The sequence below is a fragment of the Ambystoma mexicanum genome, chromosome 6p, assembly GCF_040938575.1.
Source record: "Ambystoma mexicanum isolate Mex_15411 chromosome 6p, UKY_AmexF1_1, whole genome shotgun sequence".
In the NCBI taxonomy this organism is placed as follows: Eukaryota; Metazoa; Chordata; class Amphibia; order Caudata; family Ambystomatidae; genus Ambystoma; species Ambystoma mexicanum.
Window position 1 is genome coordinate 346,372,402 of NC_090935.1, and position 27,942 is coordinate 346,400,343.

Here is a 27,942-nt window from a genome sequence, read left to right on the forward strand (position 1 = left end):
GTATTGTAGAGTTCCTCAAGACCATAGAATCATGGGTTGATCCAGGGAATCTGGCACAACAATGTGTAATGATCCTGTTGGAGTCACACACCATCTGTACATTCAGGGAATGATATTGTTTTCGGTTGCGGTACTGGGCCTCCATGGCATGTGGGACGACCAATTCCACATGGGTGCAGTCGATGGCACCAATGCAACCCGGTATGCCGGCAAGTGCATGGAATCCCACTTTTGTGTTGGTAATGTCCTGCTCCGAGCGTGGTAGAGAGATGTAGTCGTCTGCGTGCTTCAGGAGGGCATCGAGCACTTGCAATAGTGTCCGTGAGAACAGTGGCTGAGAAATGCCATGCAACTGTCCGACTGTGTGCTGGTAGGTCCCCGTGGCCAGGAAGTGGAGTACAGACACCACCTTCAGTAGGGGTGGGATGGCGGTTGGGCTGTCTATCATGCTGACAAGGTCAGCCTGTGTCATGTCCACTATTGCGGCTATGGTGTCCCGGTCCAAACGGTAGAGGGTGTGGATCTGCTCATCAGTGAGGTTGAACGGATGTGCTCGGAGGCGTGGGATTGCGGCCTGCCTGCGTGGTGGTAGTGGCTGTGCTGGCGGCCCTTGCGGGCCCTGCCTTGGCCTCCTCCTCCTCCTGCGTCTCCTCCGTGCGGCCGGTTGTAGTTGGTGTTCGTCTTCTTCTTGGAGTTGGAGTACTTGCAGTGCTATCAGGTCCCCCAGGGCCAACATCGCGAGTCCTGCCGGTAGCATTTCGGAGTGGGTGTGGTTGTGGGAGGAGACTGGGTGTGCACTTTATGTGTTTTCAGGCTGTATGGCCTCCACCTGTGGTGATTCATTCCACCTGTGCAAGCTGCTCTCCCCTTTGGGCGAGCACGTCCCGCACACAACGCTGCTATTCGAGGAACGGCATCTTGCTATTGCAATCATGTATTTGTACCCGATGGCCTTGTAACATTTGTTGATATGTACAATCGGCTATGGTCCCATTGTTTCACATACAATCTTTGCAGTCGCGAACAGACTTGTGATGGGTTAGTGGAACGTAGTACTCGAGTAACGGTGGGCCCTCATGCATCACTGTACCGAGTTGCAACGACGGGCGTGGCGTCCCATTACTGGGTGATGGCAGTTGACATTTTCACACACAGCTGCACTAGATGGATTAATTTGTGATTTCAAACGGCCACAGATGCCTTTTCGACGTGATGTTGCAAATGAGGAATTCGAAGGCCGGCGCTTTCGGTTTTCAGCTAGCGCCGGGGAGATGCCCACAGGTCTGACTGCAGATATAACGTTCTATTGTTCGATGTCCTTGAGACAGAGGCCATGGCGAGGAAGCAATGATTGATATGAATAGGTTGGGATGCGCAATTGTGACGTGGCCGATGAGGCCGGACGTTCCCAAATTCATGTAACTTCACATCACTGAAATTACGGGCTGGGACACTGTGGATTTTGCAGGCTGCATGACGCACAGACTCAATGGAAATTCCGAATGTTTTGTGAGTAAATATTCAGGCGTTTTTATAACAGGATGAGGGAATGATGAATGGATGCATGGGCAGGTGATTTGATACAGGGTTTGCCATGTGCAGGGCTTCTTGGGATCTATCCGCCTCCCCTGCGCTATGTGATGCAGGGCTGGCATAGTGGGACCATCGTCTATCTGGCCTTGTTGAGCCCTCCCTGTCTCGACGCGCCTTCAGACACTTGTGTCCATGCACGTTAACATTCCCATGTGATGGAATCTGTTTTGACAGACGCATGCACAGGTACACTCGTTTGGGATGGTGTTTACACCTCGATATAGATAGTTATGAGTCGCAAGTGGTTTTGGGGTGGAGATGATCCTTTGGAGTGGGCTAGCATGCATATGGCTGTGGATTTAGTGTGGTCATTGGAGTGAGTTGTTCGAATGTAGTTCTGATGGCCATTCTGTTCTTTTTCTTTTCTTTTGGTTGACAGGTATCTCCTCCCCTTTTGCCACTGCCATCTGTATGCCACTCCTGCAGATGGCGTTTACTCACGACACCTGCTGCTTCGTGTTCATCAGTGGAGCAGCATTACGATCTTATGGGACGATCGCCAATGGGCCACATGCCCTTACGCAGTACTAGTGGCTCGGAGCAACATTTCGGCCTTTCAGTTGGACTAGTGCCTCCCCATTGGGACGGGCCTGCGGTTCTGTGCGCTTCCATGTTGCCTTTTCGTACGTGAATGTGGCTCTGTGTACCATGATGGAACAGGGCGTCACACAAGTAGTAGCTGGTCATTCCTTGCGGATGCAGCCCACGATGGTGATATGTGTTTTGTAGTTCATGGACTAATGGCTGTATGAGCTTGGTGATTTGGTTGTGCATTAAATTTCTATTCTGATATGGGACGTGTAGCGTTCTTCTTTGCGAGTGATGTGGCATATTCCTATTTGGGGAGCGATGTGTTGTGAGGAGATCTGCATTGGGTTCCGGTTTCGGAGTATAGTCGCGTGGTACTGTGCTGGGCGCGTTTGCCTACGGAGCCCAGTGAGGTCAGGGATGGGGGCTGCCAATATGACTGTTTGAATGTTGTCATGCTCAGGGGCGGGGGATTGGGTTTTGTGTAACAGACGCCGGTCAGCCAGGTGGACTGGTGGAATGTTGTGATTTTCGGAATATTGCTGGTCACAGGTGCCTGTGTTTGCGTGCGTTTCGGGGGGGGGGGATGTGGTCATGTCCATTGGAATGGCTTCTGTATTCGTGCCATCTGTGCCCTGCAGCTCCCATTGGCCCCTCTTGTGGATCTTTTGTTCGTTGGCATGCATGGGTGACTTGTACATTTCACTGGTAGCATTGTGACTTCATTGCACCTACGAGGAGTTGTACTTTGTGGGCAGGGAGCGGTGTACAGGCACTCAGTGGGGCCGTTTACGGTTGATTCGCGATGCCGTACTTCTCACCATGGCGGAATGGTGCTTTCCGCCATGCTTGATGGCGTTAGGTACATGTCCGCTAGGGTCGGAATTCGCGTACCCTTGCGCCATGGTGGTATTTACGGTTTGGCATGGCGCGCGCGCGCGTACTTGGTGCAGTTAGCGTTGGCGTTCACTACGGTGTCGCTAATGGCTTCGTACTTTGCGGTGGCGGGTCATAGTCGCACCGAGCGCTATTCGATGGCGGTATTGCATCTCCGCCATCGTTTTCCGATTTCCGCCAGGGTCGTAATGAGGGCCAGTGTGTCCGACAAGTCTTTAATGATTTTGCTCTGATGTTTCCTAATGTTGTACTTCCTTATCTTAATGTAGTCAATTTTTTTCAATTGATTCAACATTTGTGTTTCATTCGCGGATGCCTTCCTGGAACTGGCACCACCTTTAGAGGTAAGAGGCTGCACACGCTAGTAAACAGCTTGCCGTTTTTCTACTATTTGACTTAACTCGATTCTACACTATATGTGGGTACTACAGGGCTGACCTGATTCCCCTTTCTACTCGTAGGTAACGATCGTAGACTTCACTGGACTTCCAAATCACACAAGCGCCGCTTCTTTCTAGAATCTGAGTCCTAGACTGTCCACAGGATTCAAACACCCTTCCCGTGAGAAGGGGTGAGTAAACACTATTTTTAATACATAGGACCTTGTGATCACTACTCATGTATAGTATACTTAAGTAACCAGACAATACTTACCTTTGTAAGCAGATAGAATGACCATGTGATCTTTAGTTTGCACCACTATATGTGGAATATCTTAGTCTTCAGCATATATAATTTTCTCTGTAGAGTCATCAGCTCCAGCAACCTGAGAAACCACTTTGGACTAATTCACCTTATTCGAGGGGACAAAAACCTAAGGAGCACCAATGAGAGGTAGGGGCAGTTCTGTTGTAAAAACCACAAATCTTCATGAATGTCCAAGTTGGTAAATATTGCACTAAAAATATTCCCATTTTCTGTAATTTTCTCTTTAGTGGGAAGCAGATTGCCGGGAAGAATTTGATTATGAACATATGAACTTAACAGTCGATAACACTGAATATTTTGCTCCTGAAGAAAGGAGATTGCTTCCCGAAACGCGCTGAGCTTTCTGAACAGTAGTTAGGCCTCTACTGTACTTAATATGTATATATTGTTTGATTGAAGACATGTTACTATGCGATGATCAACAATTGGTAATATTGCTGAATATAGAGTGGCATGTATTAATAAATTGGACATTTGTTTGTTTAAGTCGATAACTAAGTGATCACATTATTGTTTGTACAATTTAAGAAAGAGCACAAGATATTACCACCTAATTATTTATAAATATAATTCCTTTTGGCAAATTAGCCCTATACTTTGAAAACCATTACTTATCTTTTCCTGCTTTAAAAGCAGTTCCAACTTCATTATTCAAATATATTATGGAATTAGATCTCTATGAGTATTACATAACTACATGCCTGAATTAATTGATTGCCTGTGGCATTAACCTGAGTGTGCAGGGGACGCGAGTGATCCACGGCCTGTGGGCACTTTCTTTCCCAAAGACTGGACATGCTCACGAGGATGTCCTGTCCAAGGTCACTTAAAAGGCAGCAATGCTTTTCACCTAAAGCTTCTCTTGGATCTGGATTGTAACCTCTGAATGCAGAACACTGCGGATTAGCTGCCAACTTGAGTTTCTTGCTTTAAGAATATGACCAGGTGTGAGAAAGTCACTGTGGTAGGCAAAGTGTAGGGCATACAAAGGCTTAACATGCTCTAGTCAAGCACCCACATTAAAGTGGCCACCAATCATTTGGATGCCTAGTGATAAACAATAAGCTTCAGGGCCTGCCATATCCCCCAAAGTCTTTCATCGCTTCCCTGAGTTTCAGAATAGCTGATCAAGCCTTGGCCATCTCCCACTTAGATGGCTGAAACTCCTTACTTGTTTGTAGCAGTCCCAGATGCCATCTTGGTCCCTATGAAACCTGCCCAGCATGCTGCTGTACGCCTCATCACAGGACTAAAACAATTTGACCACATCACCCCCATTCTCCATGAGTTACACGGTTGGCTCCCCTTTAAGCATGCATCATGTTCAAGGCAGCCTGCATCACCTACAAAGCCTTCACAACCACAACCCTACTTTCCAGAGGCCAGTGCACCACTAGAAGCCAAAACATTTCCTTATTGGGAACTAGGAACTGCATGAACATCTCTGCAATTGCTGATCACTCCACTCGATCCAGAGCTTTCCACTTGCCTGCTCAGCCTACCTAACCCAGCTCCTCTGCTATGGGTGCGTTCCCAATGCACAGCGCTCCGTTACTTCCCAGCTAGAGTTGCGCTTTATAAATCCCATACATACATTCATACATACATCTCCTTACAGTACCATTGTTTCTCTTCTTCATAGCCTGTCCTAGCCCAAAGCATGCACCCAGACTGAACTGTTATGGTATACACAAAACACTCAGTATAATGCAAAATAAATTAAATAACGATGTATGGCCTAGACAAAGGAAGATAATAAAATTAGAAAAATGTATTACCTAAATGTCCCTAAGAGGTAGAGCATGTAAAATGGAGCAAAATATGTTGAATTATGCTTAGATGATTAATAATGAAAATCGATGGAGTGTTATCATAGTTTTTTTTTTAAATTTAAATTTTATTGGTTTTTACACATCGGGATGAGCATACAGACGGGCGCATGTTATTGTCACATGAATACATCATAAGAAGGAAAACAAAAGTAAAACCTTTTCACTGCACCTAAACAGCATTTTAACATCAACTACATGAATCTCCCCATTGCAACGAAAGTTTCTTCCCTTAGTCCCCTCACTCCCTCCCTCCCCTTAACATTGGTCTGCGATCTTCCAAGTCCGTGGCGTTCATTGAGTTAGTTTGTAGTGGGTGACACGACGTTTATCAATGGTCATCATTTTGGTTATGAGTTAGCAGATGGGTTTGTGACAGGCATGCTCGGTTGATGAAGTATCTCGTGAAGCTTGATTCATGCTAGGGCAGGGTGCTTCATAATGCTCCTGGTGCTTCGAGTCACTTGACGCTGAGACGGGAATATAGTGACTGGCAAAGTCGCCCCATGCTTCTTCGTGTCATGCAGCCTTATCGTGAAGGGCGGCCGTTATTTTCTCCATTGTGTATATGCTTGTAGCAATCCGTATCCAGTCTTTTTTGTCCGGAAGACGTGGGGATTTCCACTTGATGACCAGGCCTGCTGTCACAGCTAATAGTAGGGGGGATAATATTCCTCTAATCCTAATCAGATCATCTTCTTCTTCTTCAAAACCAAAAAGGACGAGGAGGGGGGAAGGCACCCTTTCTATGCCATCTAGCTGTTTGATCCATCCCACAACTTCTTGCAAATAGATGCGAACTTTGGGGCAGTCCCACCACATATGCCAATAATCAGCGTCCATCCCACATTGTTGCCAGCATCTTGGGCTGGAGGTCTGAAACATTTTGGATAGGCTGTGGGGGTCATACTGCCTTCTATGGAGTAGCTTTATAGCGTGTAGCTTGTACTGGGCTCCAGTTGATATTCTGGATGGCGTTTCACAGATCCTGTCCCAAGCCTGCTTATCAAATTCTCTACCAAAGTCTTTTTCCCATCTCTTTTTAAGGCATGAGCTTGAAGTTTGTTTCTTGCAGATCAGGGAGCTGTACATGCGTGCTATTAGGCCTTTGTTTGTGCTGGTCGTGTCCAAGATCGACTAGAAGGGCGTGAGCTCTCCTTGTGTGTTGGCCTTCCACTCGTTCCTTGATAGTACACCTTTCAGTCGCAGATACAAGAAGATTGGGATCGGGTGTAGTTGGAGAGCCTCCTCTAGTACTGTAATAGATATGAACTTTCCGTTTCTCCATAGCTGTCCAACTCTCTCAAGTCTAGCGTCAAACCAGGCCTGGTATCTGGCGTGTTTGAGGATTTCTTCCCTGATCCCGGGGGACCAAAGATGGCTCAAAGGAGAAGGCCACGTGGTGACTCTGGCATTCCCTTCCCCTTCTTCCATATGTTCCACACTGTGCCCAGTATTGGGTGGACACGCAGTCGTCTGATGAGTTTCGATTTGGGGACACAGAGCCATTCTGCGAGAGTTGCGGGTGTTAGTTTGTTGTTATCTAACTGGACCCACTGGAGGTCCTTTCTGTCCCGCAGGTGTGGAATCAGGATTCTGAGGTGTGTAGCCTGATAGTATCGCTCTATATCCGGGAGACCCACTCCTCCCTGGTCCTTCAGTAGTATCAAGGTTTCGTAAGGTATCCTGGGTTTCTTTCCATTCCACAAGAATTCCGATAAGGCCTTCTTAACTTGTTTGAAAAAGTGGTCAGGGATTGTGATGGGCAGTACCTGGAAGGGATATAGGAAGCGTGGGAGGCTCACCATCTTGATAGCATTTAGGTGACCCATCCAGGAGATTGTGTTTGATTTACATTTCGTGAGGTCTGCTTTGAGAGCGTCGAAGAGCTTCCGGAAAGTTTGCGTCGTACAGGTGTTCGACGTCTCTTGTCAGATTGATCCCCAAGTATCTCAATGTTGGGCCTCCGATAGTCAGTCCAAGGAGCTCAAGATCTATTTGCTGGTCTGGGGAACGTTCGCAGAGCGGGAAGAGGATGGATTTGGTTTTGTTCATTTTAAAACCTGAAAGCGCACCATATTCCTCTATCAAGTGAATCGCTCGGGGGATTGATGACGTGGTATTTAGCACATGGAGCAGGATGTTGTCTGCGTACAAGGCCAGTTTGTATTCTCTGCCTTTTACTCGCATCCCCTCTACGCTTGCGTCTGCTCGAAGCATTTGGGAAAGAGGTTCCAGGGATAGTGCAAAGAGTATTGCAGAGAGGGGACAACCCTGTCTTGTTCCTCTACTGAGGGGGAACCATCGGGAGTACTGAGAGTTAACTACCACAGATGCATGTGGGGCCGTGTAGACCGCTTTGATCCCTCGTCGGAGAGTGGGGCGCAGACCTATTTTCTTTAATGTAGTCTCAAGGAAGTCCCATTCAACTCTGTCAAACGCCTTCTCAGCGTCAATTGAAAATAATGAAGGCATGTTTGGCAATTTTTTGGCCTTGTGTATGAGGTGGAGGGTCTTTCGGGTAGAATCTGCGCCTTGTCTACCAAGGATGAAGCCCACTTGGTCGTTATGAATTATCGCTGGCATGTGTGACTCAAGCCATGCTGTGAGGACTCTTGTATAGATTTTGGCATCAGTGTTAAGGAGGGAAATTAGGCGGTAGGAAGCGCACTGCTTGGGATACTTGCCGTCCTTGGGGATGACCGTTATCAGAGCTTCTGAGAAGGATTGAGGCGCCAGACCAGATTGGAGAATGCTATTGAAAAGGTCAACCATGAACGGGAGGAGGGCACCCTTGAAAGTCTTATAGAACCCGACTGTGTAGCCATCAAATCCCGGGGGTTTCCCTTCTGGAAGTCTTTTGATCGCCTCTTTGATTTTCTCCCCTGTGATAGGAGCGTCTATGGCTTTTACTATGTCCAGGGGGAGGGTCGGCAGGGATACCTTGTCCATGTATTCCGTGATCGCCTCTGGGTGTGGAGCGGCATCTGAAGTGTATAGTTTCTCGTAAAAGTTAGCAAAGACTTCGGGGATACCAGGGGGGCGATGATCATGAGGTGTTTCCTCATCGTGTATCGTCGGGACCCATCTCTCTCTTCGTTGCCCACGGAGTCTTGCGGCAAGCAAGGCACCTGCCTTGTCTCCATGTTCATATTGTTTTTGCTTAAGACATTGGAGTTTATGTACTATACTACCAGTTTCTAGTTGCCGCAGTTCCTCCCTTTTGACGTTGGCTTGCTTGATTTTTTGCGTTCTGTCAGGGTCAGAGGAATGGGCAGCGAGGTTGAGTTGGGAGATTTCGCTTCGGAGTCTATTTTCTATTAGTTGGCGTTCTCTTTTCTTCGCTGCCCCTTCTTTAATGAGTCTTCCCCTCCAAGTGGCTTCGCCTGCTTCCCATACTGTGTTTACAGAGATTTCGCCCGTATTGTTTTGTTCAAAGTATTGGGTGATGTCCTGCTCAAGCTGTTCCCGAAAGATAGGATCTTTAAAGAGGTACTCATTGCATCGCCACTCAGAACTTCTCTTGGGGAGAGTCATCTGGTCAATGGTGACCGTGACCATGTCATGGTCCAACCACATTACGGGAGATATACTGGATTTAGAAACTGCCCCGGTGAGTTCTGGCGTTAAGTATATATAGTCAATTCTAGAGAACGTAGCATGCAGTGTTGAGTAGAAGGTGAAGCCTGTTCGGTCGGGGTTCATATATCTCCATGCATCCTTGAGATTATAGGCGTCCAGCATGTCCGCAACCTATGAGCGTCCGGAGCTTGATGGGGGGGATGTGAGAGGGTTGCCCGCTTGCCTGTCCTGATTTGGGTCCATCCATGAATTGAGGTCACCTCCTATGATCGCTTCGCCTTCTGCTTCATTCATGACTTTAGGGACTGTTTGTTGTAGGAACCTGGACTGTCCGGTATTGGGCACATATATAGTAGCGAGGGTAATGATGGTGCCCTGTATCTTGTCGACCAATACAAGCACTCTGCCACTTACGTCGGACCAGGATTTTAAGAATTCGAATTGGATAGATTTGTTGACTATAATGCCGAATCCAGCTTTCTTGAGTGGGCCTGAACCCCAGTTTTCGGGAACCTAGTTTGGTGTATATGACCTTCCTCTCCTCTCCCTTGCTGTATCGAGTCTCCTGTAGAAAAAGTATGTCTAGTTCCGCCCTCTTGAACTCTCTGGACACCAGTGACCTTTTGGTGGGAGAATTAAGCCCCTTGACGTTCAGTGTGCCAACTTTAAGTGTGCCGTGCCTGTCACTTGATTCGTCATGACCGTTGGTCAGTGATGCGTTCTTTAGATTTGTTCGTCACATTGTGTCGCTTGTCTCTGAAAGTCACCGCAATGGAAGTAAACTGGTGAATGCCTCCACTCAACTGAGGCATTAAACTTTTTGGCCTCCGTCCCCATCTCTCCCTTTCAAGGTATTGAACATAATACCCATTGCCCTCAGTTCTAGCTCTTCGTCCTTTACTTTACCCCTGAGGGTCTGTGTCCCAGTTCGGTGGCGTCCAAGTTGGACTGGGTATATACAGCCAGCCCGCTATCGGACCACCAGTGAGAGTCGTACCCATGCGATCCCAACTTCAGCTATTATCGCCATAGCATTTTAACCCCCCCACTTTCCTTTAAACATCATGGTAAACAAAATTATAATAAACAACAACAACTTGTACTTTTAAATAATAAATGTAATGATACATGCGGTTTCCAGATATATCGTCCATCAGCTGGTCGTCCTCATGCTCCAGGTGAAAGGCCCATTACGAATCGAGCCTAACAGTGGAGGCAAACCAAGTTCCGGAGCGCACTTAAGTTTCAAACATTGGCGTCAAAGAGCATCGCTTAGATTTGAGAATTGGATGAGCAGTATGATATGTTGCTGTCTGGTGTGTCATTGGGTCGTCTGTATTTTCTTGATCCCTTGACTCTTTTCCTCCTCGGGCCCTGGAGCTCCCATCTCGCTCTGTCCTGCACAAGTTCCTCTTGTGTACCCTCCCTTGGGGAGCCCCCTAGGAGTTCTGAAATACACTCACGTATTTCTTCTTCGGAGCGTAGCATTATCTTTCTGCTTCCATGCTCAAACGTGAGGGAGAAGGGGTGTCCCCATCTGTATCTTGTACCTTGGTCTTTAAGCCATTCCGTTAGGGGGCAACAGAGCCAGCGCAGTGCCAGGGTGAGTGAGGACAGATCCTGAAAGATGGTGACCTGTGCTCCCCCGAGGGTGAGGGAGCCGCTTAATCACTAGTATCCTTGTCCTGTCTTGATATCTATGGAATCTGGCGAGGACCGACCTCGGGCTGCCTGGTGGGCGCCGGCTCTATGTATTCTCTCAATTTTGGGTTCATCGATATTCTCATCCGCTGCGAGGATTCTAATGATATCGTGTATGGTTTGTTTGAGGTCCTCTTCCGTTTCCCCCCTCTCGTTCTGGGATGCCGAAAAACCATAGGTTATTTTTTCTTTCTCTATTTTCTAAATTATCTATGTTGAAACGTATTTTGTCCTCCCACTCTCTATATTGCGCATTTTGAGGTCCAGTTGGGTTTCTAATGTATCTATCGAGGCTTGGTTGTTCTCAACGCCCTCCAGTCTTTCCTCAATGTTGTCCATTCTCTGGGTCATCTTATCGATTTTGCCGCCGAGGTTAGCTCACATGTTTCGGATTTCACTCAAGAGGACAGCGATGTCTCCCTTAGTGGCTGCCGCTCCAGTCTCCGAGGACTCCAGAGACATTGTTATTCTTGTGTCTGGGTCAGGGTACAGCGGGGTATATGAGTATTTGGCCAACTTACTTTTGATGCTCATATGATGGTTGGGTGCGAGGAGGCACACGCTCCAAGGATGGGGGCCCTACCCTCAGCGCTGTTATGATATACGGTTCTTGAAGTGTACTGGGAGACGTTGCCCAGAGTGTTCCGTGGATCAGGTGTGTGAAGATGGGAGGAGGCACACGCCCTGAGTCCAGAGGCCCTACCCTCCATTTAGGTTGGCCTCTTTCAATGAGCTCATTGCATTGTCCGGGATGCCTCAGTGTTGATGTGAGTCTTGTATGGGCACTGAGGGGGTTGCGTGGGACAGGTGTGCTGGCTGGAGGGTGAGGCTCTAGTCAAATTTCGGGGGGGGAGGCCTCGGGCGGATATTCCTTTTCAGTACGTCATTGGGTCCCCAGGACAGTTCTTGGAAGGACAGAGGAATGACAGTTACACAGAGGAGGGCACACGCCCTAAAATGGGGGCCCAACCCTCTGCGCCGTCACCAATGCCGGCACAGGCTCCTTGTTTTGTTCGGTGCAGGCTCTATTGATGGATTCAACTGGGATTTAGGGGGTAGTGCCACAGTCACTCGCGGTGGGTCCAGGACCACTAGGTATGGGGTTGTGGTAGAGTAGACAGGGATAGAGCCTGGTGCGGAGTGCTCCTGGCGCAAGGGCATTTCACATCACAGCTGAGGGGAGGCACTGGTCTTGTTATTGCCCTCCAGGGGGAGCCAGGAGACTGTGGGGGAGGCCTGGAGGGAGCAGTGCCTCCGGGTGGGTGGCCTCGTGCAGCAAAATCGCTTCATTGCGCACTGTGCTCCTGCTCATGTTGAGGCTAGGTGTATCACGTGGCGCCTTTGGTTGGAGGCAGTTCTCGGGGGCGTAGACCTCTGCTGGGTATTGGCCTAGGCCGCCACTGGGGTAGAAGAAAAATGTCCGGGCCACCACCGGGGCAAAGACCTCCCCCATGCGTTGGGATCTCCACCCCTGGGATCCTATATTTAGTTTGCTTAGGCCTCCCGGGCCTTCTGTGGCAGGGATGCGGGCAGAGGCCGGCTCACGAGTGACCTGCCTGGGGGAGCCCCACGTGGCGAGTCCTATTGTAGGTGAAGGCGCTCTCGGGAGGGGGCCCAAGCCTGCCCGCGCGCCGCCGTGTCACCGGGCCGGTAATCAAGTAGGAGTTGGAGAGCGAGGGCCGACCCCCCTTCGCGGTCGGGGCCGTGCCTCTCGATCGCGGGCCCCCGGGCGGGAGACACTATGGCGGAGGAAGACGCCTTGGGCAGCGTAGTCCGGGAGGGAGGGGGGTCCACTTACCCGCTCCGCAGAACAATCTGGCTCGGCAGTGCGCCAGAGGTTGGAGTCGGTCAGGAGGCCGCACGGGGGTTGCACTCACAGGTGCCGGCGCTGTGTTTGCAGCGGTTCCGCAAGGGTTCCAATATAGGCGGCGAGAAGGGGGCCGCTGAGGGAGAGCCACAGTGCGGCCTGTGTTCACTGCTAGGAGATGATGGGAGGGGCTGGGTGCCTCGAGTTTCGCGCTGGTGCAGCCTGTGCTCACGCTGCTGCGCGTGCAGCAGGGAGAGGGAGGCACGGCCCGATGAGCTTTTCTCTGCTTTGGATCTTCCGTTTTTGACCAGAATTCCGCCCAGTCGGGGGGAGGGGGCCTTGGGGGGAATCGGTTTACGCTGCTTGAACTGCTGCTGTTGTGCGAGGGGATCAAAAGTGGGGGCTAAATTCACTTTTGGGGCCCCTGGGTCTGGAGCTCACACAGAGGTGCTCCTCATCCATGCGCCCCCTGGTGGCCAGTCCTTTATCATAGTTTTAAACAAGCTGCAATGTAAATATGGGAGGAATTAAAATGTTCAAAAATAATACACAAGCATGCAAAAAAAGGAAACAGGCTGAGCTGGCAGGATATATAGGTAGTCTTAGATTGCCGTTAAGTCTAGTGACAAAACGTACCTTACAAGAACATTTGGAGCTCAGTTTACCTAAGCAGAGGCTGGTCACGATGCTGTCTAGAATAGGTTCCATCCTTTGGCCAGTGCAAGAAACCAGACGGTGCCTCTTCCACTAGTCCCAGGGGATCTGTCATCCAGGTGGCCAGGACAAGGCCATCTCTTTTGGATCCAGTTCCTGGGGGTGGACCAGTGCAGGAGGATAACCTGGGTGAGGGGTCTTCGGGGAGTGGGACACCAGATGGTGAGATGTGGTATCTCCTTCCTCTTAACACCTTTATCCCATCCTACCAGGTAGGATATTTAGGACCTCTACACCCCCCCTTTTACAACACAAACACTTTGACACAGACAGCCTGCTATGGGAGAAAACAGACTAACACCTGAGCAGCATACCTGACGTGCCCCAATACAATGGTCAGACGAGGTGAGGCAATTACTGACCGTCACCCACACCTGACTTCCATTAAGCTTCCCCACACTGATAAAAGGCCGAGCATGAGAGCACACTTTGAGCAAGGCAAAGCACAACAGGAAACAGCATTTTCGAGATGGCAGCTGAACGAGATAAGAAAGACGGCAAAACAGAAGGGGATCGCAAGGAGGGAAATTCCCTTGACCTTTTCGACAAGGAACCGTTACTTTCTAGAAACTTCGAGAATAGAATGTGTAAGACCAGGAAACCAGGCTGAAGAATCATGCATTGCGTGTCAGAGATACAGGGGGCCCTCCTGCGTCAATAATAAAGGCGAGGAGAAGCAGCAGCCACCACGGTACTGTCCATGGCTCCAAGAACAAAGCAGCTTCAGTGAAATCAGCACAGCTGATGAGTTGGGGAGACAGATACAAGACCTGTCTGTGTTAAAGCCAAGTTTGCAAACTAACTGCTGATGAGTGATTGAACTTTGAAAGCAAGATACAATACCTTTGACAGAGTGGTCCGTCACCGCGTGGGTGCTCAATCGAATATCTCTGTAAGGTATCCAGCTGAGAAGTGGCAAAAGTGAAAGTGAGAAAAGGGTTATATCAAGAAGCGAGTGAGTAATTGTGAATCGAAGTGGTCCTTCGACGAAGCTTGCAAAATCCTGCACACATTCAAAAGTCTTTGATTTTGATGAAGTAAAGAAAGTCTGGAAAAGTAGATAAATTTGGTCCGAGCCTGGCAGAGGGAGATCAATTGAAGGTTTTGTGTTAAAGTGGGTCTGAGCCCGGCGGAGAGGGACCCGGGGTGAACAGTAAATCACATGAGAAGTTGTATATGTGAAATCCTAAGAAGAAGGGAACTTTAATGTTTGTCGTGTTGCATCAGGCCCTCTGAAATAAGAAACTTTGAATGGCAAAGAGACTTTGGCACAGATGGCCCTGATGGTGAGGTTTTGAACTGCATCTTCATGCTAGAGAAGACACAGAGTGTGCTGAGCTCGAGTGTCCCGCCTTGTCCCGTGCTGAAAACGTGGGGAAGGAAAGCCAACGCCTTGAATATCCTGGCATATCATTTCTTGAACACGTTTCTTTTGCATAACATTTTTTCAGAAGGAAAATGCACTGAGCGATTAGAGCTACAGAGATAGAAGCTGTATAGGCAACTTCTGGACTAGACATGCAGGTCCCAACAGTGGTGTGTGCGGCCCAATTGCTTGTCATGAGGAAATACCACCTGCGCTGCACCGAAAGGATTTGCAATGCTTATCGGGAGTCTTACTTTGGAAGGGATGTCTATGGCTGCAGCACCATGTACAGCCCTGGAACATCCTTGGCATCCTCCTAAACTCCCATCCCTCCATAATGGGGCTAGAGGTGGTACATGTAGTTATTCTGGTAAAGGTTGTTACTCGTTGTTTGTCAGGTACTTGTTTGCCTGTGTGCATGCCATCAAGTTATGAGTTTGTGCAAGTGTAAATGGGATTCAGTTTCAATTATCTCAGTTTCGCCTGCACTCTCCAATTCAGAATTCGAAATGGGGTCTTGACTGCGGCCCATTCTGTTATACCAGGATTTCAATGTGAGTGATTGTATCCGGTGCTATTGGTCACTGTACTGCAAACTGTAACAGTTGGCAGCTCTGTGGGAAACCACACTCTTCTCTTTGAAAACGTTGCACGGTGGAAGTGTGAGCACTGCACTATAAAGTGCATCCGTTTTTATGGCAAACCACTGCTGTGCATTGTTTAATGTCATTTCATCAATGTTGGATAACAGGTTATTGTAAACCATAAAAAATTGCATATTGTCCATTTAATGGTCCATACATCTCAAACACCCATAATAAATATAAACACACATGCACATATTTTAAATATAAACATGTTGATTTAACATCTCTTATAGTCATACATTGTAAAATAACAGCAACGTAGGTACACCTATATTTTTTCCATTCGTTGATCAAAGCTAGCATCTAAAATACCAAGAAATCCTACTAGGGAACGAAAGGTGGGTAGATTACATATAGTCTTGTTATCACTAGCAATGCCCAGCTGACGTTTCAACCTCGCTGGCAGCAGAGGCTAAGTAGGTTTTAAGTGAACTAAGAATTTAAATATTCTGCATCATATTTCACCATGGCTAAGGATAGGCTTGAATATACTTGGTGTGAGACACAGCAAATTCTGAACTTCTGATTCCCACTAGAGAATATGTCTATGCCTTGATTCTCGAATGAGATCTCAAAACTCTCCAAGCCATAATTTCAACACTAATCGATGTAACAAGCACTTCTAATTTCGGGACTGTCATAGAGGTTGACTGGCTCCAATTCTACAATCTGTCCCCGTGGCCTACTTTCCAACCATACTGCAAATGTGCTACACTTTTTGCTCCCAACATCTAATCCATAAAGAGTTATTGGGACAATTTAAATATTGTAAATATCAAAGGTTTCAAAGAAACCGTCTGGACAGAATTGGTAAATGGACATAAAAGAGGGACGATTCTCTTTACCTAGATTCTAATACCATGTTTTGGGCTTTCCATAACAATGTGGAGTCGATCCAGATACCTAGATGACGTAAATATTCAAGCCCTGCTAATTTCTTTTTATCCAGACACTATATACATCGATTCGTAGTCTCGGGAGGATAGCTCAGCAGCTACGTGCTGGCCTTGGAAGCATGATGAGACAGAGCCTCACAGGTTCGATCCCTGGGTCCACGCTTAAAAACCTCTGGCGTTATAAATAACCTATCATATCATTCTCTCAGTGTCTCTCGGAGAAAATAGTAATCTTAGATTTATCTGTGTTTATGTAAAGTGGTCTTGTAAAGAGCCTGTCTGCCATTTTGGAAGCCTCATTCCATGTAGACGTTTAAGAAAAGAGGGAGTGGGGCTGTTAGGGGGATAGAGTGAGAAGCAGATGCAAAACCTTTGGTGTTGATGAAATGAAATGATAATGAAATTATATTTTATTTATATCGTGCAAGTGTTTCAGAGCGCGACCAGGCAAAGGGAGGGGAATAGGGGAGAACAAAATAAACGATCTTACTAGGCCCAGTGACATTGATAACGCGCAAGTGCATGGAAGGGGAAAAGGGGTAAAGTGCATGGAAGGGAAAGAGGAAAGTGTGGAACAGGAGAACAGAATAAATAAATAAAAATAAATAATTAAAGGTGGTAGTGCAGCCAACAAGTGGCAAGTGCTAGGTTAGAAGATTAGACAGATAGGGTGTATCTGATAAGTGCAGAAGAGAAGTAGGTGGGGCACTGTATGGATATAGATACAGACCCCAGTGCAGGGGGTGGCCAGGAGGCAGTGCAGGAGGGTGGTAGGGTAAGCAGGTACCTGTGCCCGAAGGACAGGTGGTGGCCAGGTGAACGGTGTTGAGAGAGAAAACACATCAGCAGGGGAGAAGAGTGGAAAGGGCAGAAGTGAAGAGGAAGGTCTTGAGGTGCTTCCGGAACCGGAGGTGGTTCTCCTCAAGTTTCAAGGTGGCAGGGAGGCTGTTCCAAAGGGAGGCCCCAGCCAAAGAAAGAGATCTACCCCCAGCGCGTTTCTTTGAAAAACAACTGACCCTGAGGGAGTTAGGTAGAGGAGGTAGAGGAGCGAAGGGCTCAAGAGGGGAGGTATTTATGGAGGGATAGTTGAAGGTAATTTGGACCCTGGCCCCAGAAAGCCTTGTGGACAATGCAGAGGGTTTTAAATTTAATCCTTGCATCCACTGGGAGCCAATGAAGGGAATTAAGAGCTGGAGCGATACGATCCCAGGGCTTGAAGCCAAGGACAAGTCTTGCGGTCCTGCTCTGGATTAGTTGAAGAGGGTGGAGAGTGGAGGCAGGAAGATTTAGAAAGAGTTTGTCACAGTAGTCCATCCTTGAGAGAATCAGAGCTTGGGAGACAATAAGCTTCTGAGAGAAAGAGAGGAAAAGCAGAATAACTCTGAGGAGGTGTAGTAAGAAGTTTGATTTTTTAGAGATGTTAGAGATGTGTGCAGGGGAGGAGAGTGTGGAGTCAAAGATGACACCAAGGTTCTTGGACTTGCAAGTAGGGGTAGAGGTGGGCCAAGGGAGGCCAGCCAGAGAGTGAGGGGAAAGGATGGTATAGGTGTACCAATGAGGAGGATCTCGGTCTTGTTGGCATTTAGACAGAGGTCGTTGGCGGCACACCAATTTTGAATGGCGATTAGGCAATCAGAGATGAGGGAAGGGGAGGAGGTAGCTGAAGGAAGCCTGAAAATGAGTTGAGTGTCATCAGCATAGCATTGGAAATTAGAGCAGAACAAGGAAATGCAGTATGTGAGAGTTGCCAGGTATTGGTTGAAAAGCCAGGGTGAGAGGTTAGACCCCTGGGGAACACCACAAGTAGGAAGGGAGATAGAAGATAGGAAAGACCCAAGTTGAACCTGGGAGGGTCGATCAGAGAAGAAAGAGGTCAGCAGGCCAGAGCCTGATCAGTGATGCCCAGGTTGTCACGGAGACGGTTGAGCAGGGTGGTATGGTTGACGTGTCGAAAGCAGAGGAGAGATCAAGTAGGATAAGGACAAAGGGAGTTTGGAGTCAAGGTTGGAGAGCAGATCTTCATGGATGTTCAGGAGAGCAGTTTCCGTGCTTCTAGCCACTCTGAACCCAGATTGGTGATCGTGGAGAGAACCAACAGAGTCAGAATGAAGGTAAAGCTGAGAGATGGCCAGATTTTCAAGGAGTTTACCCAAAAAGGGAGTAATGGAAATTGGGCAATAGTTAGCCGGACAAAAAGGATCTGCTGTAGGTTTCTTACGGATAGGATGAACAAGGGAGTGCTTCAGAGGGGAGGAGAAAGATCCAACGGCAACTGAGAGGTTGCAGAAATCGGCATGGGCCGGAGCAAGGGCATCAATGTGGTCCTTTGTGGTTTTAGAGGAACAGGGATGGACCTGTTTTGATGAGGTTTTCATAGATCAGACTTGTCTAGCTACCTCATCAGGGGAGAAAGGAGGAACGGAGGAGAAAATGGGTGGGGTGGTTAGCTGAAGGAGGGTCAGCAGGCAGAGAAGGAGGGGGGAGATGAGAGGGGGTGGAGGAGAGGGTGGACAAGATGTCCTGGGTTTTAGAGATAAAGTGAGAGGCAAGAGCATTGCAAAGGGCATGGGAGGCAAGAGGTGGGGTGGAGACTGCATCAGGATTGTCCAGCTCCTTACAGATTTTAAAGAGTTCTGCCAAATTGTTAGATGCCGCAGAGACACAGGCTTGAATGTGGACTCTCTTCTTGGTGGGGACAGAGAGTCGGTATTGCCTTTGGAGCAGGCGACAGGCCAGTTTGTCAGAGGATGAACAAGAAGCCCTCCATTTCCTCTCTGCCACCCTACACTTACGTTTAAGTGTAGCAAGGTCAGGGTCATACCAGGAATTGCACTTGGGTTTGGACTTCAAGCGGATCCTCATGACAGGGGCAAGAGCATCAAGAGTAGCAGAAATAGAGGAGTAAAGCAGGGCCACGGCTGTGTCAGGGTGTGAGTCAGCCTGGGTTGGAGGGGGGTGGAGAAGGTGGCGGCAAAAGCCTCGACTGCCACACGCTTCATGGCCGGATGTCCGAGAAGGTGGGTGGCAGTCTTGAAGTAGGCTTGGCTTGAGGGGAGGAGATGGAGAGATGAAAGGAGAGGAGGCAGTGATCACTCCAGGAGAGAGGAGTGGTGAGGGGAATAAAGAGAGGGAGGCCAGAGGAGATCAAGACATCAAGTGTGTTACCAGCAGAGTGAGTCGGGCCAGTGGGAAGGATAGAGAAGGAAAGTGAATTGCATAAATCACGAAAGAGCACAGATGAGGAACAGGGAGAACAGGGAGAATCAAGATGGATGTTGAGGTCACCAAGGAGGAGGAGTTGAGTGGTTGAGGCCAGGAGGGAGGAGGAGAGGTCAGCCCACTCCGAGAGGAAAGAGGTGATTTGACCAGGAGGATGGTAGGGAGTGGCCACAGTAAGAGAGTGGCTACGAGAAAGAGATAGCCTGCAGATAAGGCATTCGAAAGCGGAGTAAATCTGAGTAGGGACGATAGAGGCAGGAATCCACTCAGGGAAGATCAGAGCTACACCACCTCTGGTCCGGGTGGATCTGGGGGTGGAGAGGATCTTGTAGCCGTCAGGAAGGAGAGTATCAAAGCATGTGACAGAGCTGGCTGTGAACCATGTCTTGGTAAAACCGAGGACATCATGGTCAAGTTCTTCAAGGAGGTGGCAGATGTCAGAGGAGTGTTTGACAGCAGAGCGCGAGTTGAGAGTGGCACGATGAAGAAGGTTGCCAGCCTTAAAGACCTTCTGGGGAGGGGTACAGATCAGAGGTACACCCTGCAGAGGTGTGGAGGGAACTTGAGTTAGGACAGAGGAAGAAGAAAAAGAGGGCAGGGTAGCCAAAGGAGGAGAGTAGGGGAGAGCTGGAGAGGTGAGAAAGTTAATGAGGTGTGGGAACCACCTATCAAAGAGAAGGAGATTGGCCTGAGGGCCTTGCACCATGATAGTGCCATTTAGGTAGACATTAATGATGACTCTGGAGGAGTCAAAGGAATCCATGAGGACATCCCAGCGGGTGCCACCATTAAAGGGAGAGGAGGAGACAGGACAGAGCACAGAGATCATATGAGGGGTCCAGAGATCTGGAGAAGGAACAACAAAAATGATGTCAGTGAGGGTGTGTCTGGCAGAGGCACTGGAATAGGTGTCAGCAATTGGGAGACCTGGGTTGGAGGCCAGGATATCCTTTTTAAATTTCTTCTTGCCAGGCTTAGTGAGAAGGGAAGGATAGTTGATAGAGAAGCAGTTGGAGTAGATAGGAGAAATAGATAACGCCATATGCAGGTAGAGGGAGGAGGCAGTAGGATAATTTGCAAGTACAGCGGTAGGGAACTGTCACTGGGCTAGCAGGTAACAATTTAGGGCCAAAGTTAAATGCAGAACACACCCAAATTTGACTTTTACAAACATACCCAAATTGGTCTTTTCACAGCTCACCCAAATTTGACTTTTACAAACACACCCAAATTTGACTTTTCACAACTCACCCAAATTTGACTTTTACAAACACACCCAAATTTGACTTTTCAATAATACACCCAGATTGACTGTAAATGGTAAAAGGACCATGAGGGGGAGGAGAAAGGGTAAACAGAGGGAGGGAACTAACCCATGAGGAGGGAAGTAATAGAGTTGTGGTAGTCCAGTTTCATTGCTGAGTGAGCTAGCATCCCCAGGGAGGGCCAGGTTGTAGTAGTAGTATGAAAATACGTCCTGGTAGCAGACAAGGAGCAGACAGGGGCCTTAGAAATGGGCCTTTGAAACAAGGGCCGCCTCCCACCTCCCAGCCCTACCAATGGAAAGATGAATAGGTGAATAGCCAATGGTCGGGGCAGGGATAGGCACCAGAAAAAGCATGAAGATTAAAGACGCCATCTTGGAGAGGGTTGATGGCTGTTGCAGTGTTGTGGCAATGGAATGAAAAAGACCATCTCAGTCGGGAGCACATGTGGTTAAAGCACGCCAGAAAACATGGACTTCAGCACATATGCATTTTTCATTTTTCAGGTAGCGGCTGTATTAGAAGAGAAAATGCCCCCTCCAAAATGCATTCCTTGCTTTCTGGCCAACATTCAGAGCATATTGTGGAAAACGAATAAAGGGGCCAGTGGTGAATGCTTGCCAAGAGGCTTACCTCAGATGGGACCCCTGCAGGTTCGAGGAGAAAAGGAAATTCTGAGTCAGCAGAGCAAAGTTGTGAAGAAGCATGCTCTGCGAGCGCAGCTCGGGAAAAGCCTTTCCAGCTGGGCCTTCACAGTCATGTGAACACAGGTCAAATCAACACGCTCTGCGAGCATAGCATCCGGAAAGTCTTTCAGCAAAGCTGACTGAATGTAGGCATGAGCTGCGTCCGGGGAATCAGGAAGCCTGTTGATGGGTACAAGTTGGAAGTACCCGGGTCCTGAGTGTTGCGCTGGTTCTATGGGACTGGGAATGGGTTTATCTGGAGGGGAGAGCTGAAGATCTGATAACATTACAGTTCCCTTGGTCTAGGCTATTCAATGATGTGGGGATTGTGTTGGAGCTAAAGGAGTGAGCTTCACCATAGCTCGATTCATATTTTAATGTTGATGTTTAAACCATTCTCCGGGAAGCAACACGCAAGACTTTTTGCAAATACACCCAAGTGAAATATGAATGGACTTTCCCATCTACATACGCATAGATGTTAATTTGAGTATAGAGGTGCTATTCACCAGTGCACAAAAATATTGAAAACCCTGTTTCTCGCTTGTGAGTTTGTAGGAGGGAACGGATTGATCACATCTCGAAATTGGGCTATTGTGAAGACAGGTTGAAAGATAACTATAATATATACTAATACTGTACTACTCACCTCATCTGCAATACAGACTCCACCTCTTTCTCGTATTAGCTGGTAAGCTTCCTTTAAAAACCCCTTGGGATATTGAACAGCTCCACCTACACCCTAAAAAACAAAATTCAAATTTAAGGCAATCTTTAGTGTTACGAGGGTGCATGTTTTAACACAACATCCATCTTCTTCAACTATATTACATGTTTCTTTTACTTGCCATCTTAAATTGGGTCAATAAACAAACATGTTAGTTTTGTTATTGTTTTCTCTCTCGCGCTCTCTCTCTCGCTCCCTCCCTCTCTCTCCCCACAACTCCCTCTCTCTCCCCCCCGCCCCACCCCTTTGCTTTCCTACAGTTAAGGTGAAACCTCTGAACGGTTTTGTGAACATTCTATTTCTAATACGTTTTGATGTGCTGAACGGATCTGGCTGAAATGTCCCCAAAAAGTTGCCTCGAATAGGCCACGCCAAACGAACATTTGGTGCACCACTTCAAACATTATTAAGCCCCATTCGTTTTCCCACAGAGAAAGGGCCATCCTTTGAACAGGTGCAGAGGGAAAACTGCAGCACGAATTTGAGCTAAATAAGAAAAATGTTGAGCACAGAGTGGTTAAGATATTTATTTTTGTGCTTTTTGTATACATCTACCCAGTAGTTTATTTTAATAAAATGTGAAGGAGGAGGGGTTGGCTCAAAACAAATTTTATATATCTCCCTCGGTGCATTGCAACAGAGGCATTTCAGAAATGAAAACCTGCAATTTTTCTTGTACTTGATGCAAGCCGTTCCTGCAATAAACCTGCAGCAATGGAAAAAAAAGGTGCTCAAGACATTTGGAAGAGAGAAATGGAGATTTCACATCAGGGCAGGGGGGAAGGAGGACCAAATGGTGAGAAACTTTGGAGAAGGCTTGAGAGGTGTTTCTCAGTCAAATAATGTTTGACTGATCGTGGGAATCTTGCGGAATTCCCATATGTAAAGAGTGAGATTACCATGGTAATGGAAGTGTGTCACGGACTAAACAAGGGGAAAGGAATATTAGGAGGGGGGCTGCAGGCAGATATATTTCAGGGGTGTAATGCAGAGGCCCAAAAAGGAGTGATGGTGCTTATGTAGCGTAACAAGGGCGACTGAAAAGAAATTCTATTTCAAAGGCGTTTTCATCTTACTGCAAGAATCAAAACACATTATGCTCCTGTGAGAATCATTCCTGCAGTAATGGATTTCCAGTGCAGTGGTTCCCATGCGACATTTATCGTTGGAAATGTTCGGAGAAATCTTGCAGGAATAAAATAAAAAACCAAAAAGAGAAAACATTGGCAGTCTTTTACCCTAATAGACCACGCTGTTGTCTATTTACTATTAAAAGTGGGGTAATATATAGCATAGTAAAACCATTGAAATTCAATGAAAAATCTTCAGTTGAGACAATTTTAAGGTGAACCAATTAAATGCAACTAAACCTATGAAATTCAGTGAGTTGGGAGTGAAGACCACCTTACCTTTTACCATATGGCCTGAAAGATAAGAGCACTCCTGTGGACCTCTGACTTCGCACTAGTGAATAATGGTTTTACACCGGGACAGAGTCAACAGAGGAAGAGAGGCCCAGATTTCTTGTTCAGTGGAGAAATGAAACCTAATGTACTTGAAGTAAAAATATGCATATAACTTGCAATAATTAAGAGGTGGCTATATGAGTGTATGCAGAATCAGAGTTTATTGATTTTCTCAGGAATCATACAGTGCACATAAATCATTTAAATATCACTGGAAAGTTTATCCCAAGGCCTTTCTGATGCACCAACTCCCATAACAATTTGACCTTTGGAAAACAAGAGACAGCCTAACATGTGCTTCTACCTCCCCAGAAAATTTTATGAAGCAGAAACTGGGGCGGTAGTAGCTTAGGGAATCATGCAACTGCCTGTAAAATTTGGTGACACTGACATTTATTATCTGTGTGTAAATCATGAAAAATCACAGTTCAAACCTGTAACCTCGTGCCAAAACGGGAGTCATGTTATCAAGTGCGGCACGATGAGAGTAATGTAAATATGTATACATTGTTAGGTTTATTTGTAAATTAGAGAACGTTGCTATGTAGGAATTTTCCAGTGCAAAAACTGACATGTCTCAAAATGTAAATCCAAGTGGGTGGATTGCTACTTGCCCTAATCAAAACTTCATACCTCCAGTAGCCTATCCACAGAGAGATTCTAGGCCTTTAGCGAAGGAGAGGACAGTAGGTGTCCAATCAAAATCAAGAATCAATAAGCTTCACCCAAGCTTTCAAAGCCCCTCCAATTGCCACACATCCCCCTCCCTTCAATGAACTACCATCCAATTAAACAGTCCTGAACTAGGACCCTATGTCATGATCTCTGCTTCCAAAAGGTCAGGGTTTTCCCATCTCCCTTGGAAGCAGATCCATAACCCAGGTTCCGAGTGCCAACCAGTCCCAATTGGGACCTTTTGGACCCAGTCCTGGCGCCAGTGGCACCAGGCTCATAAATATGCCCAGTCCCAGCGCTGGAAGCGCCGGGCTCATAATGCTTGGGTGGACTTACCTGCAGCAGACCATGCTGCTTACTTGCCTGCCAGTTGAGCCTCTGATCCTCTTCTGTTTGGAACTACTTTTCCTGTTGGGTGGGGCTGGAGCCACTCCCTAGATTCAGAACACTGGAACTCTTCTGGAAGGCAGGAACTCTTTTCTTACCAGGAACTCTTTTCTTACTTAGGCGTGGCTGTGGAAGGAGACACCTAAGCACTACAGGAGGCTATTTAAACCACACCCGGTGGATGAATCTTGCTTTGCGTTATTCTGCACCCTCTGCAGCAGAACGCTCATCGTGTATTCTGCATCCGGTCCTGGGCCTAAGGAAAAAGGCTTACCATCCTGAATCCAGTCTTCAGCAACACCTATAAAGACAAGAAAGAACAGGTTAGCATTCCGGCATCTGAAAGGCAAAGGCTTACCTACTCTTCGTGCGCTCCGGAGGTCTTCACACTGCATTCCGGCATCTGAAAGACAAAAGCTTACCAACTCTTCGCACGCTCCGGAGGCCGTCAGCGCTGCATCCCGCATCTGAAAGACAAAACAAGGTGCGTTTAAAGACATTGGGGAACTTTAATACTCACGTGCCATTACTCCTTTCCACATCTAACCCAGTGGGTATCCCGGCACCCTGCAGCCGCTCCGAACTTGTACCTGCAAAATAAAAAGACAGAGCGCATCGTGAAGCTGGCAACAAGCGCTTACTTACGTGCTTCCAGGCGCTTCTATTCATCACACGGGCTCCATCTTCAACTCACTTCAGCCCGTCATCCGCCATCGCCGGAACCCTGCAAAACAAGAGACATCATTATTAAAGACTTTAAAGACATTTGAGTTACTCGAAACTTACCGTTCGTGCAGTAAACGACGGACAGCAGTCCTCTGGAGTCAAGAGGCCTGCGCTACCTATCCAGTGAAGAAACTGGTTACAGCACCCTGCCCCGAGGCAGATGGAGTGCTCGGCATTCACTTACCTAAGGTGAGAGCGTTAACCTGTGGGGGTCTACAGGAGAGGAGAAGAGGAAAGAGATAGGGACACCCCAATAACCCCAGTTCATTAACCCCGTATTTTCTATCTGCAAACATCTTACTCTGCACGCCAGGCATACAGGGCACAGAGGTCCAGCCCAAAGAGCCAACCGGGTGCTGCACATCACCTTTGAAGATACGGTAGTCGCCCAGTCAAGACCGGCGCCTCTGCGAGAATCAGGTGAGCGTTACACCCTATAACTTGGAACTCGTAACTAACACAACAGTGCAGAATCTAAATATTACAATATGCAAAACACAAAACAGAACAAAACTATACCACCAACGTTTAGGACAAAATACCAATATGTCACTTGTGGATTGCTGTATACAAAGAAAATAACAGAAACAGATTGAGAGGATGGTGCCATTTGAACCTCATGCTTGTTCTCACATTTATACTAACATCCTTTACAACCTGTTCATCACTCTCCACCCTTTCAATGCGCAACCCACTATAGGGTACCAATCTTCCCATTGACCATTCTTCACCACCCTCTACTATCACCACTCCATCCCTAACTGCAGTAATCTTCTTTGGTCCCAGGAACTTACTCTCCTGACACTTGTGTCCCAGTCTGGGGTTCAAAATCAAAACAGAATCTCCAAAAGACCACTCTGTGCTTCTGACCACATCATCAGGCGTAGCACTTCTTGCCACAACAGGCCACAGCGGACAGCCAGCTGAATGCCTCCCTTGATAAACCTATTCATGCACTCCACCAATCCATTCACCCTGGGATGATGCAGCACAGTACGTTTATGCTTGATTGCATATATTTCCAGAAACGTCCTCATGGCCTCCGAACAGAACTGCCCTCCATTGTGAGGAATTCCTTCTCTATAAAACACATCCTCTAGGAAATGTTTAATCTCTTACGCGGTTGCCCTCCTCACACATCTCCACTCTGCCCATTGGAGTGATAATCAAAATGAACACACATCTGTAGCCACACCCCAACGCTTGTATTGGCCCCATTACATCCACTGTCACCTTTCTCCATTGCTGCAATGGAACACTCACTGGAATAGTGCCCCCTCAGGTCTGGAAGTGAATGCTACCACTCTTTCCTCAGCCCCCTCGTTACACTGAGTCAAAATCACCCCAACCCAAAACACTAGCATTGACTGTAAACCAGGTACGATCCTTAGGACAACATTTTCAGGGCACTAACAATGTCCGATTTAATTTTCATTAAAGCCTTATTGCACTCTTGCGACCAAACAAACTTCATATCTTTTCTTAGGAGAGACCTAGGAGAAGTAGATTTAATCTCAAAATCATGTACAAATGTACGGTAATACTCGGTAAAACCCCCAAAATGATCTGAGCTGCTTTTTGTCATTCGGTGCCTCACTTATTGCCTCCACAAAAGTACATTTCGGACTAATCCCCCTAGCAGAGACACAATGTCGCAAATATTCTACCTCTGCAACCCCTATCCTGTACTTGCTTCTCTGAACCATCAAACCAGCATTCTTCAGTCTTCCCAATAACTCCCTCAATACTGTGTCATGTCTCTCTCTCGTGGACACATACAACAGTACATCATCTTGAAAAACGATTCTGTTGGGAACGCCCTCCATCAATTTCTCCATCACACACTGGAAAACGTAAGCCGCTGAAGTCAATCCAAACAGCATTCTTCAAAATGTAAATGCTCTCTCTGGAGTTATGAAGGACATAACATGTTGGCAATCAGGAGACAACAGTACTTGGTGATATGCCGCTCACAAGTCTATAATAGTAAAAATGTTGGCTTCACCCAGAGTTTCTAGGACTTCAAAAATAATAGGCAAAGGATGTCTATCGACCCATATATTTTTATTGAGATTCCTCAGGTACACAGACATCCTCAGGTTTTCATTACTCTTGGTCACCAAGACCACCGGCGACAACCACTCTGAGCCTTCAATCCTTTCTATTATACCTTTCTGAAGCATGACATGCAGTTCCTGCGTCAGCTTTTCCTTCATGTGATGAGGCACAGATCACACCTTGTATATAATTGGTATGGCCTGATGCTTGACCCTACTGTGGTGTTCAAAGTCTCTTAGTTTACTCAGCTCCTGTGAGAACACCTCAGGAAACTCTTAGCTCACTTATCTTCCACTTGCAACCCTTTCATGGGTTCCTTCGAGCTGGCCTGAATTCTAATACCCAACTGTCATGATCTCTGCTTCCAAAAGGTCAGGGTTTTCCCAACTCCCTTGGACGCAGATCCATAACCCAGGTTCCGAGTGCCAACCAGTCCCAATCGGGACCTTTTGGACCCAGTCCTGG

General features: G+C 47.4%; 1 protein-coding gene across 1 annotated transcript in view; it reads right to left on the minus strand.

Annotated features, from left to right (window-relative positions):
* Nucleotides 1-27,942, minus strand: part of AGXT2 (alanine--glyoxylate aminotransferase 2) — a 988,366-nt gene that overhangs the window by 262,779 nt on the left and 697,645 nt on the right. The window contains exon 9 of the mRNA XM_069627115.1: nt 22,088-22,180. Coding sequence (XP_069483216.1) covers nt 22,088-22,180 — 93 coding nt within the window. The remainder of the gene's footprint in view (nt 1-22,087; nt 22,181-27,942) is intronic.